At 44.5% G+C, this 14,088-nt stretch overlaps 1 protein-coding gene across 7 annotated transcripts; it reads left to right on the forward strand.

Annotated features, from left to right (window-relative positions):
- Positions 1–16: 16 nt before the first annotated feature.
- Positions 17–13,961, forward strand: LOC131102242 (cyclic AMP-responsive element-binding protein 5-like). 7 transcript variants are annotated; one of them, XM_078791999.1, is made up of 11 exons: positions 17–74; positions 3,900–4,030; positions 6,226–6,292; positions 6,417–6,510; positions 7,042–7,151; positions 8,061–8,284; positions 9,242–9,374; positions 9,613–9,684; positions 12,222–12,845; positions 12,913–13,021; positions 13,572–13,961. In XM_078791999.1, exons 2-11 carry the CDS (start codon positions 4,005–4,007, stop codon positions 13,691–13,693), a joined length of 1,581 nt encoding a protein of 526 aa, XP_078648125.1. In that variant the 5' UTR covers positions 17–74; positions 3,900–4,004; the 3' UTR covers positions 13,694–13,961. The 7 variants fall into 7 exon arrangements, with proteins under 7 accessions (XP_078648125.1, XP_078648129.1, XP_078648124.1 ...); XM_078792003.1 differs by lacking the exon at positions 3,900–4,030 and having other exon boundaries at positions 47–74; positions 12,222–12,533; positions 12,603–12,845; XM_078791998.1 differs by lacking the exon at positions 17–74 and adding an exon at positions 3,248–3,675.
- Positions 13,962–14,088: the final 127 nt, after the last annotated feature.

Genomic DNA, 14,088 nt, shown 5'->3' on the forward strand with positions numbered 1-14,088 from the left:
TGGAACCTTTGCAAATTTTTGGCGACAGTGCATCAACAGACTCCGGAATCGCCTCTGGCTGCACCGTGAGTGAGGTAGGCATAAGCGTTGATATGTTCCTGTTGGTTTGTGATGTGTAACTATAAAGTTGATTCACTGCATATAACGAGGTAAAGACTATATAACAAGATAGAAAACTAACATTATGATCCACTGTAATGTAGCCATGGGATGAAATGATTGGGCCAGAGAGTTTCTTTGACCTGAGAGACCTTTCTGAAAAGTTCACCTGGTTGGCATTCGGGGCTAACAGACGCACATGGTGACACGGAGGTAGCTGTGGTGTTGTCTGCGCCACAGAACCAACCAGAGACTTCCCAGTTGCCGTCATACGCTCGTGAATGTGACCGCCTCCTCCAGTTAAGTGTTAGTGTGCACTGGCACGCACACGTGCTGTAAAACATCCCCTATCTGGGCAGAAAACAGAGCTCTGATTCACATCCACATGGGGGGAATGGCTCACAAAACACAACATGACATCATCACAACTTCCTGTTTGGGCTTGTCGGAGCAGCGACGCTCATTTGCATACTCCACCTCATTGGTGGGTGATGAAGTCAGTCGGGCTGGGTCCCATTTCACACTAGTACCACAACAAATCCTACTCCGCCTCTAGTCTGCTCCGGCCTGGCTGGAGCGCAGGAAAGGCTGACCAAACACGGCAGACATGTTCCTTGGATTAGTGGATATGTGAATGAGAGCATTCCATTTTGGCTCGTTAGGGGTTTTAAAGGCCTGTATGTTCAACTAGTCTTTGGAATTGTATTGTAAAGGTTATTTTAAAATCTGCCTTGTGCCTGCGTATTGCTGCATGTGTATACAGTGCATCTGGAAAGTATTCACAGCGCTTCACTTTTTCTACATTTTGTCATGTTACAGCCTCATTCCAAATTGTATTAAATTAATCTCTTACCTCAAAATTCTACACAAAATACTCCATTATGACAATGTGAAAAAGGTTTTTTTTGACTTTTTTTTTTTTAATTGGAGTCCACCTGCAGTAAATTCAGTTGATTGGACATGATTTGGAAATATAATAACTGTCTATATAAGGTCCCACAGTTGACTGTGCATGTCAGAGCACAAACACCAAGCATGAAGTCAAAAGAACTGTCTGTAGACCTGCGAGACAGGATTGTCTTAAGGCACAAATCTGGGGAAGGATACAGAAAAATTTCTGCTGCTTTGAAGGTCCCAATGAGCACAGTGGCCTCCATTATTCGTAAATGGAAGACGTTTGGAACCACCAGGACTCTTCCTAGAGCTGGCCGGCCTTCTAAACTGAGCGATCGGGGAAGAAGGGCCTTAGTCAGGGAGGTGACCAAGGCCCCGATGGTCACTCTGTCAGAGCTCCAGCGTTCCTCTGTGGAGAGAGGAGAGCCTTCCAGAAGGACAACCATCTCTGCAGCAATCCACCAATCAGGCCTGTATGGTAGAGTGGCCAGACGAAAGCCACTCCTTAGTAAAAGGAACATGGCAGCCCGTCTGGAATTTGCCAAAAAGCACCTGAATGACTCTCAGACCATGAGAAACAAAATTCTCTGGTCTGATGGCTTTCGTCTGGCCACTGTACCATACAGGCCTGACTAAGGCCCTTCTTCCCCGATCGCTCAGTTTAGAAGGCCGGCCAGCTCTAGGAAGAGTCCTGGTGGTTCCAAACGTCTTCCATTTACGAATAATGGAGGCCACTGTGCTCATTGGGACCTTCAAAGCAGCAGAAATTTTTCTGTATCCTTCCCCAGATTTGTGCCTCAAGACAATCTTGTCTCGCAGGTCTACAGACAGTTCTTTTGACTTCATGCTTGGTGTTTGTGCTCTGACATGCACAGTCAACTGTGGGACCTTATATAGACAGTTATTATATTTCCAAATCATGTCCAATCAACTGAATTTACTGCAGGTGGACTCCAATTAAGCTGTAGAAAGATCTCAAGGATGATCAGTGGAAAAAAGATGCACCTGGGCTCAATTTTGAGCTTCATGGCAAAGGCTGTGAATACTTGTGATTTTTTTGTTTTCTATTTTTAATAAATTCAAAAAAAGTCAAAAAAAAACTTTTTCACATTGTCATAATGGAGTATTTTGTGTAGAATTTTGAGGTAAGAGATTAATTTAATACAATTTGGAATGAGGCTGTAACATGACAAAATGTAGAAAACGTGAAGCGCTGTGAATACTTTCCGGATGCACTGTATAGTACGCCATCGGTGCCAAAATACATTACAATTCTATAGCTGTGGTGCCCTTTGCTCTGTTTTTTAAATTTTAAATTTTTATATTTTCTCAGTGATGCCATCACAAATGAGCCACAGGCCGTGGATGGCCGCTGCGCACCCCTACTTTTGCGGGTCTTTCTCGGGGTTGAGAGTGTGGCGTCGGCTCTGTGAGCAAACCACAACTCTATCATGGTTGAGAAATGATGGTTGAGGAGAGGGGGGCCTTGCCGGTTGCGTACCTGCAGAGCGACGAGGTGCACTGCACCGGCAAAGTCCCAAAAATCAGCTTGTCGTTTGCGATTGACTGATTGGGGACCCCTGGCCTGTAAGATGTTATGTTTACACTGCAGGGTATGATGCCCCATTTAGATTTTTTTGTGTGTAGTCTTTGACTACATTAAACATTTTCAACATATTATTTTGTGTTGGACATTAAGATGGAAAATGGTAAGAATTTAGGCTGTGCGGAACTTTTTGAGACGTCTGTTCCACCAAACGTGGGTGTTCAGGAGTCAGAGCCAGCAGTGGTGGGACGTTGACTGCTTCAATCTGTGACAACCTTTCTCCAACTTTCACATGGCAAAATAGAGGATTTGATGACAAATACAGTCGGTTGGTATATGCGGTAGTATCAGATATATATATCAGATTTAGAACCACATAAAAGACGCCTGGGTTGCATTTTAAAATCACATACGAGCAAAAAAAAGGAAGTACTTCAGAAGTCGTGTGAAGGTAGTCTTAGTTATGTTTGTTGCGGCAAAATTAATGTTAGCTATCATTGACTGTATAGCCGTCATAACCACACATTGACTCCAAAATGTCTCTGAAACTTCTGTTGTGTAAGTGCAAACAGAAGTGGTGACAACTATGAACGGCAGAAATGAATATTTTCACCAATTTTTAAAGTTTAATGTGTAACTGAGAAAAATCTGGACTATTTTATTTACAGTTTACGTTAAACCACAATAGGTAACATGTTCTTGTTGGTTTTGATTTCAAAACCTGCATTACTGTACTGAATAAGATATAAATTCAAATCAATTTTACATACACGCAATATGTCAGTACTGTATTTCCTTATCGCTGTCTCCACACCACAGCAGGGGCATAACTTCCGCACAGACTCGATGGTACGTCCCGCCACGCTTCCCCAGACACGCTCAGCGAGGTGGCTGCGTTCCGTGTGCGGTTCGTCCTCCGGCGTCTTCACTTCCTCTCCACCGGGGCTGGTGTGGAGCTAAGCCCCGCCCCCCCAGTCATTCCCCCCACTCCTCTCACTCCGCACAATGATTTAGAAGTTCAGGAATCCCACATGACGTCACGGGGGATGATGTAATGCATCTGTAAATAGAACGTATTGTAATCTCGCGCCAGTCCAACGTGGTTCTCCGCGCCGCTTGTCCGTCTCCACTTGAAGGTAAGCTAGCGCTATGTGCGCCCATTCATAAAACGAACAACTTACAACGTCTTTTTTGCACTTGTCCACTTGTTTTATGCTACTTTTTTGGACATTTGAAACGGTGCTGCGGAAGTTTGGGTGTCCCGGAGGAGCCTCTTCGCCGGCCGGTGGTCTATTTGAGGGGGGTGTGTGTGTATGACAGCACAGCAGCTCTTTACCGTTACTTCATTTTTGTTTTAAAGGAACTTTATGGAATGGGAACACACTGGACTCTAACCCGGAGACACCCGAGGATATGATTCATAAAACCGAGCTGCTTATTTTGATTTGAATGAACTCCAAATGCGATGTTGACATCCAGCAACTACAGGAAGTTAGTATGCATTATTATTATTTATTGTAAAGTAAACTATTCTATACAATATTCTATATAAATGCTATGCTATGCTTTTTCTTCATCCCATTACTCCTGCTATGTAACAATAACATGTACTATATATATAGACATACTACTACTATATGATTATTATTATATTTAAACACCTTCAGAGAAAGTTCTGTTATTATTCCAAAGTATAATCTGGTGTAAAACGGTTGTTGGATTTATGTATTTAAAAGGTGACGTCACCCTGCGTCGATGTAATCAGACTGACAGAAGGTTTTGCTGGAAATGTGCTGACTCTGCTCCTTTTCTAAGTGCTGCTGAAAGAGGCCAGAGTGGCATAAACTGTGGACTCCCATCTGTCTGTCTGTCTGTCTGTCTGTCTATGGTCTGTCTATCAGTCTGTCAGTCTATCTGTCTATCTATCTGTCTATCTATCTGTCTATCTATCTGTCTATCTATCTATCTATCTATCTATCTATCTATCTATCTATCTATCTATCTATCTATCTATCTATCTATCTATCTATCTATCTATCTATCTATCTATCTATCTATCTATCTATCTATCTATCTATCTATCTATCTATCTATCTATCTATCTATCTATCTATCTATCTATCTATCTATCTCTCTATCTCTCTATCTCTCTCTATCTGTCTATCTATCTATATGTCTATCTATCTATATGTCTATCTATCTATATGTCTATCTATCTGTCTATCTGTCTATCTGTCTATCAGTCTGTCTATCGAGAAGCACGTACACACCTACTGTATGAAGTCACCTCTACTAACCAAGGTTGGAAAATGGGGGCTGAAGCAGGTTCAAACCTGCCATGAGTACGCCGCCGGTGCAGCCCGCCCTCCCCTCTACCACCTCCTGCCCTCATTCCTTCTCCCCTCTATTCATTGCAACCTCCTCTTTCTCCCTCACTGCCATTTCCAGCCTCCTTCAATCAGGTTTATGTCATTCCACACCATGTCACCCCCCCACCTCCATGTTTCTGTGTCTTATGGAAGTTTTGCCCTGTCTACTTCTCTCTTTCCATAACATCACTGTGGTCGTAGCACATAGTGTGTGAGCATACATCCATGTCCATTCGAGCCTCTTCTAATCTAAAAATCACTTCATTTTCCCTTGAAACATACGGTGTTCTTTATTTTTCTCAAGCTGTTACACATCCACTGAAATCTCCCAGTGGAGGTCCACCTCAGTGAGCGATGTTTCCACTGTCAAATCCTGATCCGGCTTGTTTTTCCACCTCGGGATGTGTGCGTAGGTTGCCAACAGCAATGTCGGCCAAATAGTGTGACAGCGTAGCAATAAATGCTAATATTACACAATCGTGAACTGTGGCGGCACTTACTTTTTAACTCTCGCTGAATGTTCTGAACTCTTCTTTCCAAGCCAGTGTTTTACTACCATCTTCATACAGCAAACCAAGTAGCAGCCAAGCAGTACACTCTATTTCAAAAGAATTCTATAGAACCGAGTATTCCGGAAGTGACCATTCGATCTAGATCCATCCCTTTTGTGTACAGTACGGAACTAAACTGAACTTGTCCATTTGCGGCATGGAGGGTGAAGCTACGGCTCAGGTCAAGAGATCAGAGTGGGGCCTATAGAGTGGAAAATGAAAGGCAAGCAGCTTTGACACCTCATAAGTCATAATCACATCACCCGCTTAATAGCTCCGTGGGGTCAAGCCTGCGATAGCATGCTGCAAGTGTTCTCTATTTGTGTTGATATTTATATCCTGTGATGACTTGATTTTGACGCAAGGCACGGCAAGCATGTGTCCTTTCATCCCATTACATTATTACACACTGATGCTCGGATGATACCGTTGTATTCATTAATGCAGCATGCTAGTTACAGATTAGCTACATGTAACCACACTTGCACCAAAAGAGATCATTTGCCTCTGTGGGCAAAGCATTCATCACCTTTGGAATCTAACTCATGACACCTCAGTTCTCACAGTAAAGACATGATAATAGGAAGTATAGCTGAGGTTGTGTGATTTTCCTCTTTAGATGTATAGAAGAGCGAATGCCCACAGCATGACATCACCGTACAGTGACTGTGAGATGAGTAAAGGACCCTCGTATACAGTGTGATTATCCTGCTGCTAAACACACTGCCCTCATTCTCTCTCTCTCCCGCTCTATCTCTCTCTGTAGGCTTGTGTATGACATGAATGACAAACAGGACAGGCCTTATGTGTGCGAGGCCCCTGGCTGCTCTCAGGTCAGTTGGTTTTTCACTTCATACATTAAACCGGCACTGCATCAAGGTAATATGTGAAGATAGATAAACACTCATCCATAGTATGCAGCTGCTTACATCTGTTGATATCATTTTCATCCTGCAGCGCTTCCAGTATGAGGAGCATCTACTCATCCACAGACATAAACATGAGATGACCCTCAGGTTCCCCGCCATCAAGACGGACACCACGTTTAGCGGTGAGGGAGCATTAAGTGGAGGAATGTGTATACATCTAACACTGCATAGTGCAAACAACAGCCACTCTTGCTCAGATAGGCTTTGGCGCGTGCATGCAGTCCTCCATCAGATAAGAGCCAATGCAGTGAAGTCACCAGCAGTAAAGGCCACTTGAAATTAAAAACACAGAGGAGGTTGAGGCACTGGTTCCATTGAGATGACGCATCAGATCCTGTCATCATTGTCTTCACCTTGGGAAGACCTGTGGTCCAAACAGTCACATGGCACGGCTCTGTAACCATAGAAACCACCATCTGTCTGGACACAGACATCATCAAAATCCCCCTATACGTGTGTTTCTGTTGCCTTTCTAGACTCATGCAGGAAATCTTTCCTCATAACAAAGAGCCAGCTCCGAGAGACAGACTGATGCTATCTACCAGCAAAAAGAAAGACTTGGATGAGATTTTTAAAACAAACAAGCAATGCATGAACCCACTTTTATGACAACTCCTTGTCCTCTTACATGTAAAACCTTCCTCCCCATTTAGACCAGACGCCGACACCCACGCGATTTTTGCAAAACTGTGATGAAGTCGGTCTGTTCAAGGAGATTGAGGAGGAGTTTCTGCAGGCGCAGGAAGAGGAGAAGAGCAAACAGGTAAGCGGTCCTAGTTACACTTGACTGACATTGAATCTGTTCAGACCAAAGTAGATGATAGCGATGTACTGTACTGTCTTAAGTAGCAGTCATACTGATGGGTAGGCCATACACTCTTAAAAATGCTGAGTTAAAAACAACCCAATCTGGATTGTTTCCCAACCCAACGCTGGTTAAATATTGGACCAACCTCGCGGTGGGTTATTTTAACCCAACAAGTTGGGTTGGTTCTCTTAACCCAACAATTGGGTTGTACATTGGGTTGTTCATATGACACAACGCTGGGTTCATATTTACTATATTGCTGGGTTATTTCAACCCAGCAAATTGGGTTGCCGACCTATGATGAGAAAAGAAAAAAAGGTAAGTATTTCGATCAGTGCAGAGTAATTGTCATCATCTCTCTAGTGAAGCTATTTCAATCACCTACCACCCCCATTGTAGGGGGTGATATAATATAATATATATATTATATATAAGGGGCAAGCCAGCAAGTAAGAAAGTGAAATGAGAAAAGCGAATCATGAGTTTTAAAAGGGGTCAGACATGAAGTGGAGACTTTACAGACTCTGTGCATCCAACAACACTTCAGCTCTGCTTACTGCAAGTCGCTTGAGAAAAGACAATAGTGGATCTTCGCCCAGAGTTTTCCAGTATTGGACGGAGAAACTGCGTGAAGAGAGTTTCGTGTAAACTAGCCAGATTATGAAGTCAGTATATAATCAGTACTTTAACACTTGGTAGCTGGACAGGCACTCCAGACACTCAAACACGTGTGGGCTAGCAGTTAAAAAGTTGCGGCCCCTTTAACCACCAGGCCACACCCACACACCTTAACAACTCGCATAGTTAAAATGACTTTCAAGACTACAAATGAACACACTTCCGGTTGTTTTCTTGCTCCTGCAGACGGCTTCGCATAATGGCCCATCTTGTATGAATCAGCACCAGCTCAAACCCCAGCTGCAGCACCAGCCGCCACCGCATCATCCCCACACTCATTCCCTGCAGCACCCCCAGTCCCATAGCCCTTTGCTGGGCCCGAGCTGCAGCCTGGCTGCCCAGCAAGCCATATCCTCCTCACAGTCTGGGTCAGTCAGCACCCAGGCACCATCAACGCTCTCACACTCAGGGTGAGTACACACTAGCTTGGCTTAGCTAGTATAGGCTACCTTAGCTAGTATATAAAGAATGATGTGTGTTATTATGACATGTACAGTAGGAAATTACTGTAAGTGGGAGTAACAGTTGACCCAATAAAATCTAAACCAGATCTATCCAGGAAAGGTAGGGCACCATCTGATATTCAATTTTGGATACAGCAGATCAGTAAGCAGCAGCATTCAGACACCGTGTCCATGAAGTGTTGCTAAATCAACCATGGATCGAGTGTCTGACTGTTTCCCCTTATGTTTACCATTAGTTTCCATAGCAACCGGGCTCATTGGCCGCCTGCCTGAAGGCCCGCTAGAACTGTTGTGGTTACATTAAGAAACGCTGCTCTCGGGTCCGTCTGCATTTCGCTGTGAAGCTAAACGGTCCGCATGCCGCAGATTCAGTCATGACATCATTAGCGATGACCTCAGTGCGGCCGTGGAGGCCCACGCTGTTCCGCTGGCGGACACCCAGAGTGGTTCGGTCAGCACATGGAACCATCCCCTGCCGGGATACCGGGATACTTCTTCTCTCGCACTGCACAGTACATACTTGCTCTCTTGTTAGCTAGCCTTTATCATCCTGTTAATTCAAATGTTAAGTCAAGTATTATGTTACACACTTAACTAGAACAGTTAATGCAAATACCTAGAAGCTCTATATACTGTATGTCTATATACTGTTAAGGTAATCAAAATATAGGAAACACCTCTCAATATGTAAGACAATACAATTTTTTTTACTATACGTCAGTAGACTGTAGAAGCGTACCTCATAGGTTTATCCTCGCTTCTCTCCATCTGCCATAAAGGGCTGGATATAAATGTCAATTTGCACCCCTGTCTCTAAACCTGCACTAGTGAAACTTTATCCACAGTATGAACACCCCGACCCCCCCCACACACCCCTCTCTCTTTCTGTCTGGCTGACAACAGGCCTGTTCCCGGCTCCCCGTCCTCCTCCTCCCTCCTCCACATGCGCAACAGACACCGACAACCGCTGCCAGCCTCCCTGCCGGGCACCCTGCCCGACCCCGCCATGCAAGGGGCATCTGCTCAGCACATGTCTGTAAGTACAGTGCACTGTCTCATACACACAGCAAGCTTTAGACACAGAATGATTTATAAGATGGTATTAGTCAGAGTGGAGTCAAGATGCCCTTGTTAGAAATATTCATGGCTGACAGAGGAATTCACTTCTCTCTTTGTGATGAATTAATCACAAGTGTCAAAAAACAAACAGATGGATGTGACCTTGTCCTGGGGTAGCTTTTTTGATCCCCCCCCGTCATTTATGTATTCTTCAGATGGAGAAGCAGATGTCTTGTATAATGGGTATACCAGGCCCCATAAACAACCCGTCCTGTTCTTCACCTCAGGTACTGAACTAGCTTAAACGGAAGCATTTTCTTCATTCTTCTGGTACTAACATCATGTCCTTTTAAAGCCTACAGCTATAGGAGCTAAATAAAGTCTGTTATTTTGGATTTATATCACACAGGACCAGAGCTAAACCTGTCTTTTTCACATTTAGATAAGAAAAACAGTAGTTCCTTTCAACCACTAATATAGTCCAGGTCAGAAATGTACATGTACTCATCATGGGAACCAATTTGATACACATTTGGAGACTTAAGGGTTTATTTCAACTATTCTTTTTCCAGGGTGGAATGATTATTACACCTTTACAGTTACTTCTTACTATTATTATGATTATTATTCTTAAGGCCGACCTGAAACCCAACGTCACTTCAGTGAACAGTGTACATCAGCTCTCTTAGGGAACACATTTTTAGCAGCAAACAGGAGCACCAGTCTCATTTCAGTCTTAAATGTCTTACATACACTCATTATGTGTACAATTTTGGGTAATACTCAGGTAAAGGTGACTAGGTGACTGTAAGGGTGTTATGGCATGTTTAGAGGGCTCTAATAATGTTAAAATGATGATAAAGGCCACACTTGGTGACCTTACACACACACACACACACACACATGTCAAGCACTACAGGAAGTCGCAGTCTACATGCCCTCGTTGGCTTTTTGCTTGTTTTCATTTCGCTGCATCAACAATCATCTCCGCTGTTAAATGTTGCATGTGCTCTTTCTCTGTCTCTCGCTCTCTCTCTCTCTCTCTTGGCGCTTGTTGTATGAATTGTTAAACACGCGTGTGCTATCAAAGGCCACTTCGCAAGAAAACTGTGAAAACGGGCCGCTTTAACACACTGAAAGGTTATGATGTGAAAGTGGATTGCAGGGTCATATGTGAACTTCAAGGCCTCATCTTTGAGAAAGTGCCACTGTTGTACAGTAAAAAGTTTCTTTCATTCACTTGGTGCCCTCACACAGAAATATCAACAGCATGTGTCATGCAGGCCAAGGAGATCCATGATGTAATCACAAGGCCCAGTGTCAGGGTGTTTCTATGTAGTAAACACAACTGAAATACTCGTGCCCTGTCCTGTTCCTTGTGTTTCTGTGTGCGTATGTGTGCGTATGTGTGTGTATGTGTGTGTACGTGTGTGTGTGTGTGTGTGAGTCTGGTAAAGCTGGCACAGACAGTACAGTGACCTCATCCTTGGCAGCTGTTAAATGTGCTCCCATTTTTTCCTTCTCTGTCTCTGGATGGTTGAAGTGGAAGAGAGGAGATGGGGGGGGGGAGTCAGCTTGCTCCTCTTAAAGAAATATTGTGTAACTTGGAGCAGATAGCAATATTGCCATGGGGGGGGGGGGGTGATGTCATGCTGCAAACACGATCCCTCCCCTCTCCCTCTGCCTCTGTGTCTCCGACTCTCTTGCTCTGTTCTCTTCAAGTGTAGCAGAAAGGTGAGATGAGGTTTAAATTAGCCCCTACAGTCTATTTCGTCAGATGATATGCACGAGTGAAAGTGGGGACGATATCACAACATACATTGCCATCCCGCTTATTTTCATTTGTTAGGACGGGGTCTGTCTGTGTATGTTCCGTGCTTATCTGCTGTTACTAATTTAGGTCTTGTTTGGGAGGTTCAGAGGGGGGCAGAAAGTGCTCTCAGAGGCAATGACAACTTGTTTACACTTGGCATTTTCATGATGACAGCAGGAATTCACACGTGGAAGTTTTTTTTCCTAGCATTTTGAAAACACTAAAATAGGGCATCAGTGTGTGGATAGTGGATGTGTGTCAATGGTCAAACCTAGGGATGGTCATAATCCAGTAATCCATGAGTGAAATCGGCACAAACCGATACCAATACCGATCACATATATGCAGCTTAAATGTTTAAATGTACCATTGGCTTTTGGTATCCACCTTTTGTATTTCACAATGCGTTTATTTTCAGTTTTCTCACATTCATTCATTCATTTTCTACCGCTTTTTCCTTGCTGGAGCCTATCGCAGCTGTCTTTGGGCGAGAGGCGGGGTACAGCCAATCACAGGGCACATATAGACAAACAACCATTCACACTCACATTCATACCTATGGACAATTTGGAGTCGCCAATTAACCTAGCATGTTTTTGGAATGTGGGAGGAAACCGGAGTACCCGGAGAAAACCCACGCATGCATGGGGAGAACATGCAAACTCCACAAAGAGATGGCCGAGGGTGGAATTGAACCCTGGTCTCCTAGCTGTGAGGTCTGTGCGCTAACCACTAGACCGCCATGCCGCCCGTTTTCTCACATTATTAACTCAAAACATGAATGAAAAGCAGGTTTGCCCACCTCTGCTGGGCCCCCTCCAGCCACATCTGCTGCCTTATGAACCGCAAATGCAGCCGACTTCCTTCTTCTGTGCCCGGAGAGGAGAGAAAATGTGGACACCACTACTAAAATCAGTGTGCCCGTTCGCCGAGAATGACGTGCACCCACCACCGAGTCCGAAGTGTCTGCAACACAACATTACACTAATGTGTACTTTTGCTCCCACACAGAGGTCCAAGCAGATGATGGGCCATCCCTACCAACACCATCACCATCAAGTCATGGTCAACCCTACGAGCTCCATGATGGAGATGATGTCACATCGCCACCAGGCTCCTCCACTACAACACCACCATCACCCCCATCATCACCATCATCAGCTTACTGCTCCACCCCTCAGCTACCAGCAGCGATGCCATCCCCCCCATCCTCAGCACCTCGGCAGCCCCCGGAACCACCAGCCTCATCCGGCTCACCAGTCACCTCCCTCCCACCTTCCCCAAGGGTCACCTCCTGCACCTCCCTTGTCGGTACCTTCACAGGTAGGACGCCTTTTCATCACCACTCGGCTTGTTGAAGTCACCCATTTTCAAGAAGTCACGTGTTCACAGGTGTCGCCCGTTCCGCAGCAGATGCACCCCTGTCAATCCCCACACTCCCAGCACGCACCGCAGCCGGGCGGAAGCTGCAGCCGTCGCAGGAGGACATCGGAGCAGGACCCCGACGAGCGCAGGCAGAAATTCCTGGAACGCAACCGAGCGGCTGCGACGCGCTGCAGACAGAAGAGGAAATTGTGGGTGTCGTCCCTGGAGAAGAAAGCCGAGGAGCTGACGCACACCAACCTTCAGCTGCAGGTAGGACACGCTCTCTTCCAACACACACAACGCTTACTATCTTAATGACGTCTTATACGCTTCGTAGAACGAGGTGACGTCATTGAGGTCGGAGGTGGGTCAGCTGAAGCAGATTCTGCTCACCCACAAGGACTGTCCTGTCACAACCAGACAGAGAGAAGCACAGGGGTACAATAGTGAGTAACCCCCCCCCCCCCCCCCCCCCGCTACCCTGCCTCCCCCCTCTCTCCACCTCTGACCTGCTATAGCTCACCTATGACCAAATACAGTATGTGTACCTATAGCACTTGATGGACAAAAGTATTGGGATAACTGGCCTTTACCCCCATGGTAAAAAAATTGCACACCTGTAATTTGCAATGATCAGACCATGCACTTTTATTCTGACGGGGCTTGGTAATCACTGCACTTGCCATTTAAATGAAATGCATTTAAAAAAACATTGCACTTTGTGGCTTCAGTCAAACTGGCCATTATATTCTGTAAGTGTTGAAAATGAAAATATGTAATATTTTTAATACTATTTTTGTTCAAGTTTGTTGCCTTTTAACATGTATGTATACAGTATGTACAGTACTCGTTTTTTAATAAATAAAAGAGATATTTTCCCTTAAAACTGCATTGAAAAAGGGATTTTTGTTGTTGTTGAGTTGTTGCACTACAAAAGGCGTACGACCAGGAACAACGCACGCAGGACTTTGATTGACAGCTGTCTCTGTTGTCCAGATGCAGGGGTGAGCCCGAGAGGAAGTCCCACCCCTGTAGATTCTAGGTGTCATCTGCAAGCCATCCAACACAACAGCATCACCACGTCCTCGGTGGGAGGCACCAAACATTCTGGACGCTAGAGACTGGATAGTTTTCTATAAAAGCTTTGCTAAAACGCCTATGCACACTCATCTTCGGCTCCTCCTTGCACTCATTTTTAAACAAATACTATAATCTGATGTTTTTAACAGAGCCTATTCAAATGTGCACCTTTCCCCCTGTTTATAAAATATAACTATATATTTTTATATATTTTTAAATGTCATTGCATCATGCAATATTTCCTTTCAGACCCTTTTTTTAAACAAACTAATGTTCCAGGCACCTACTGATCCATTAGAATTAAATTTGCACTTGAGTTACTCTTTTTGTACTGTAAAGATGCTGACAATCTGTCCCTCTACAATAATAATAAAAACTCCTTTCGTGCTGTTTCTCTTATTTTTTGAGTGTACAGCAGGGTGGTGAAGAGCGC

This window comes from Doryrhamphus excisus, linkage group LG7 (assembly GCF_037039965.1).
Source record: "Doryrhamphus excisus strain RoL-2023G ecotype Guam linkage group LG7, RoL_Dexc_Guam_v1.1, whole genome shotgun sequence".
NCBI lineage: Eukaryota > Metazoa > Chordata > Actinopteri > Syngnathiformes > Syngnathidae > Doryrhamphus > Doryrhamphus excisus.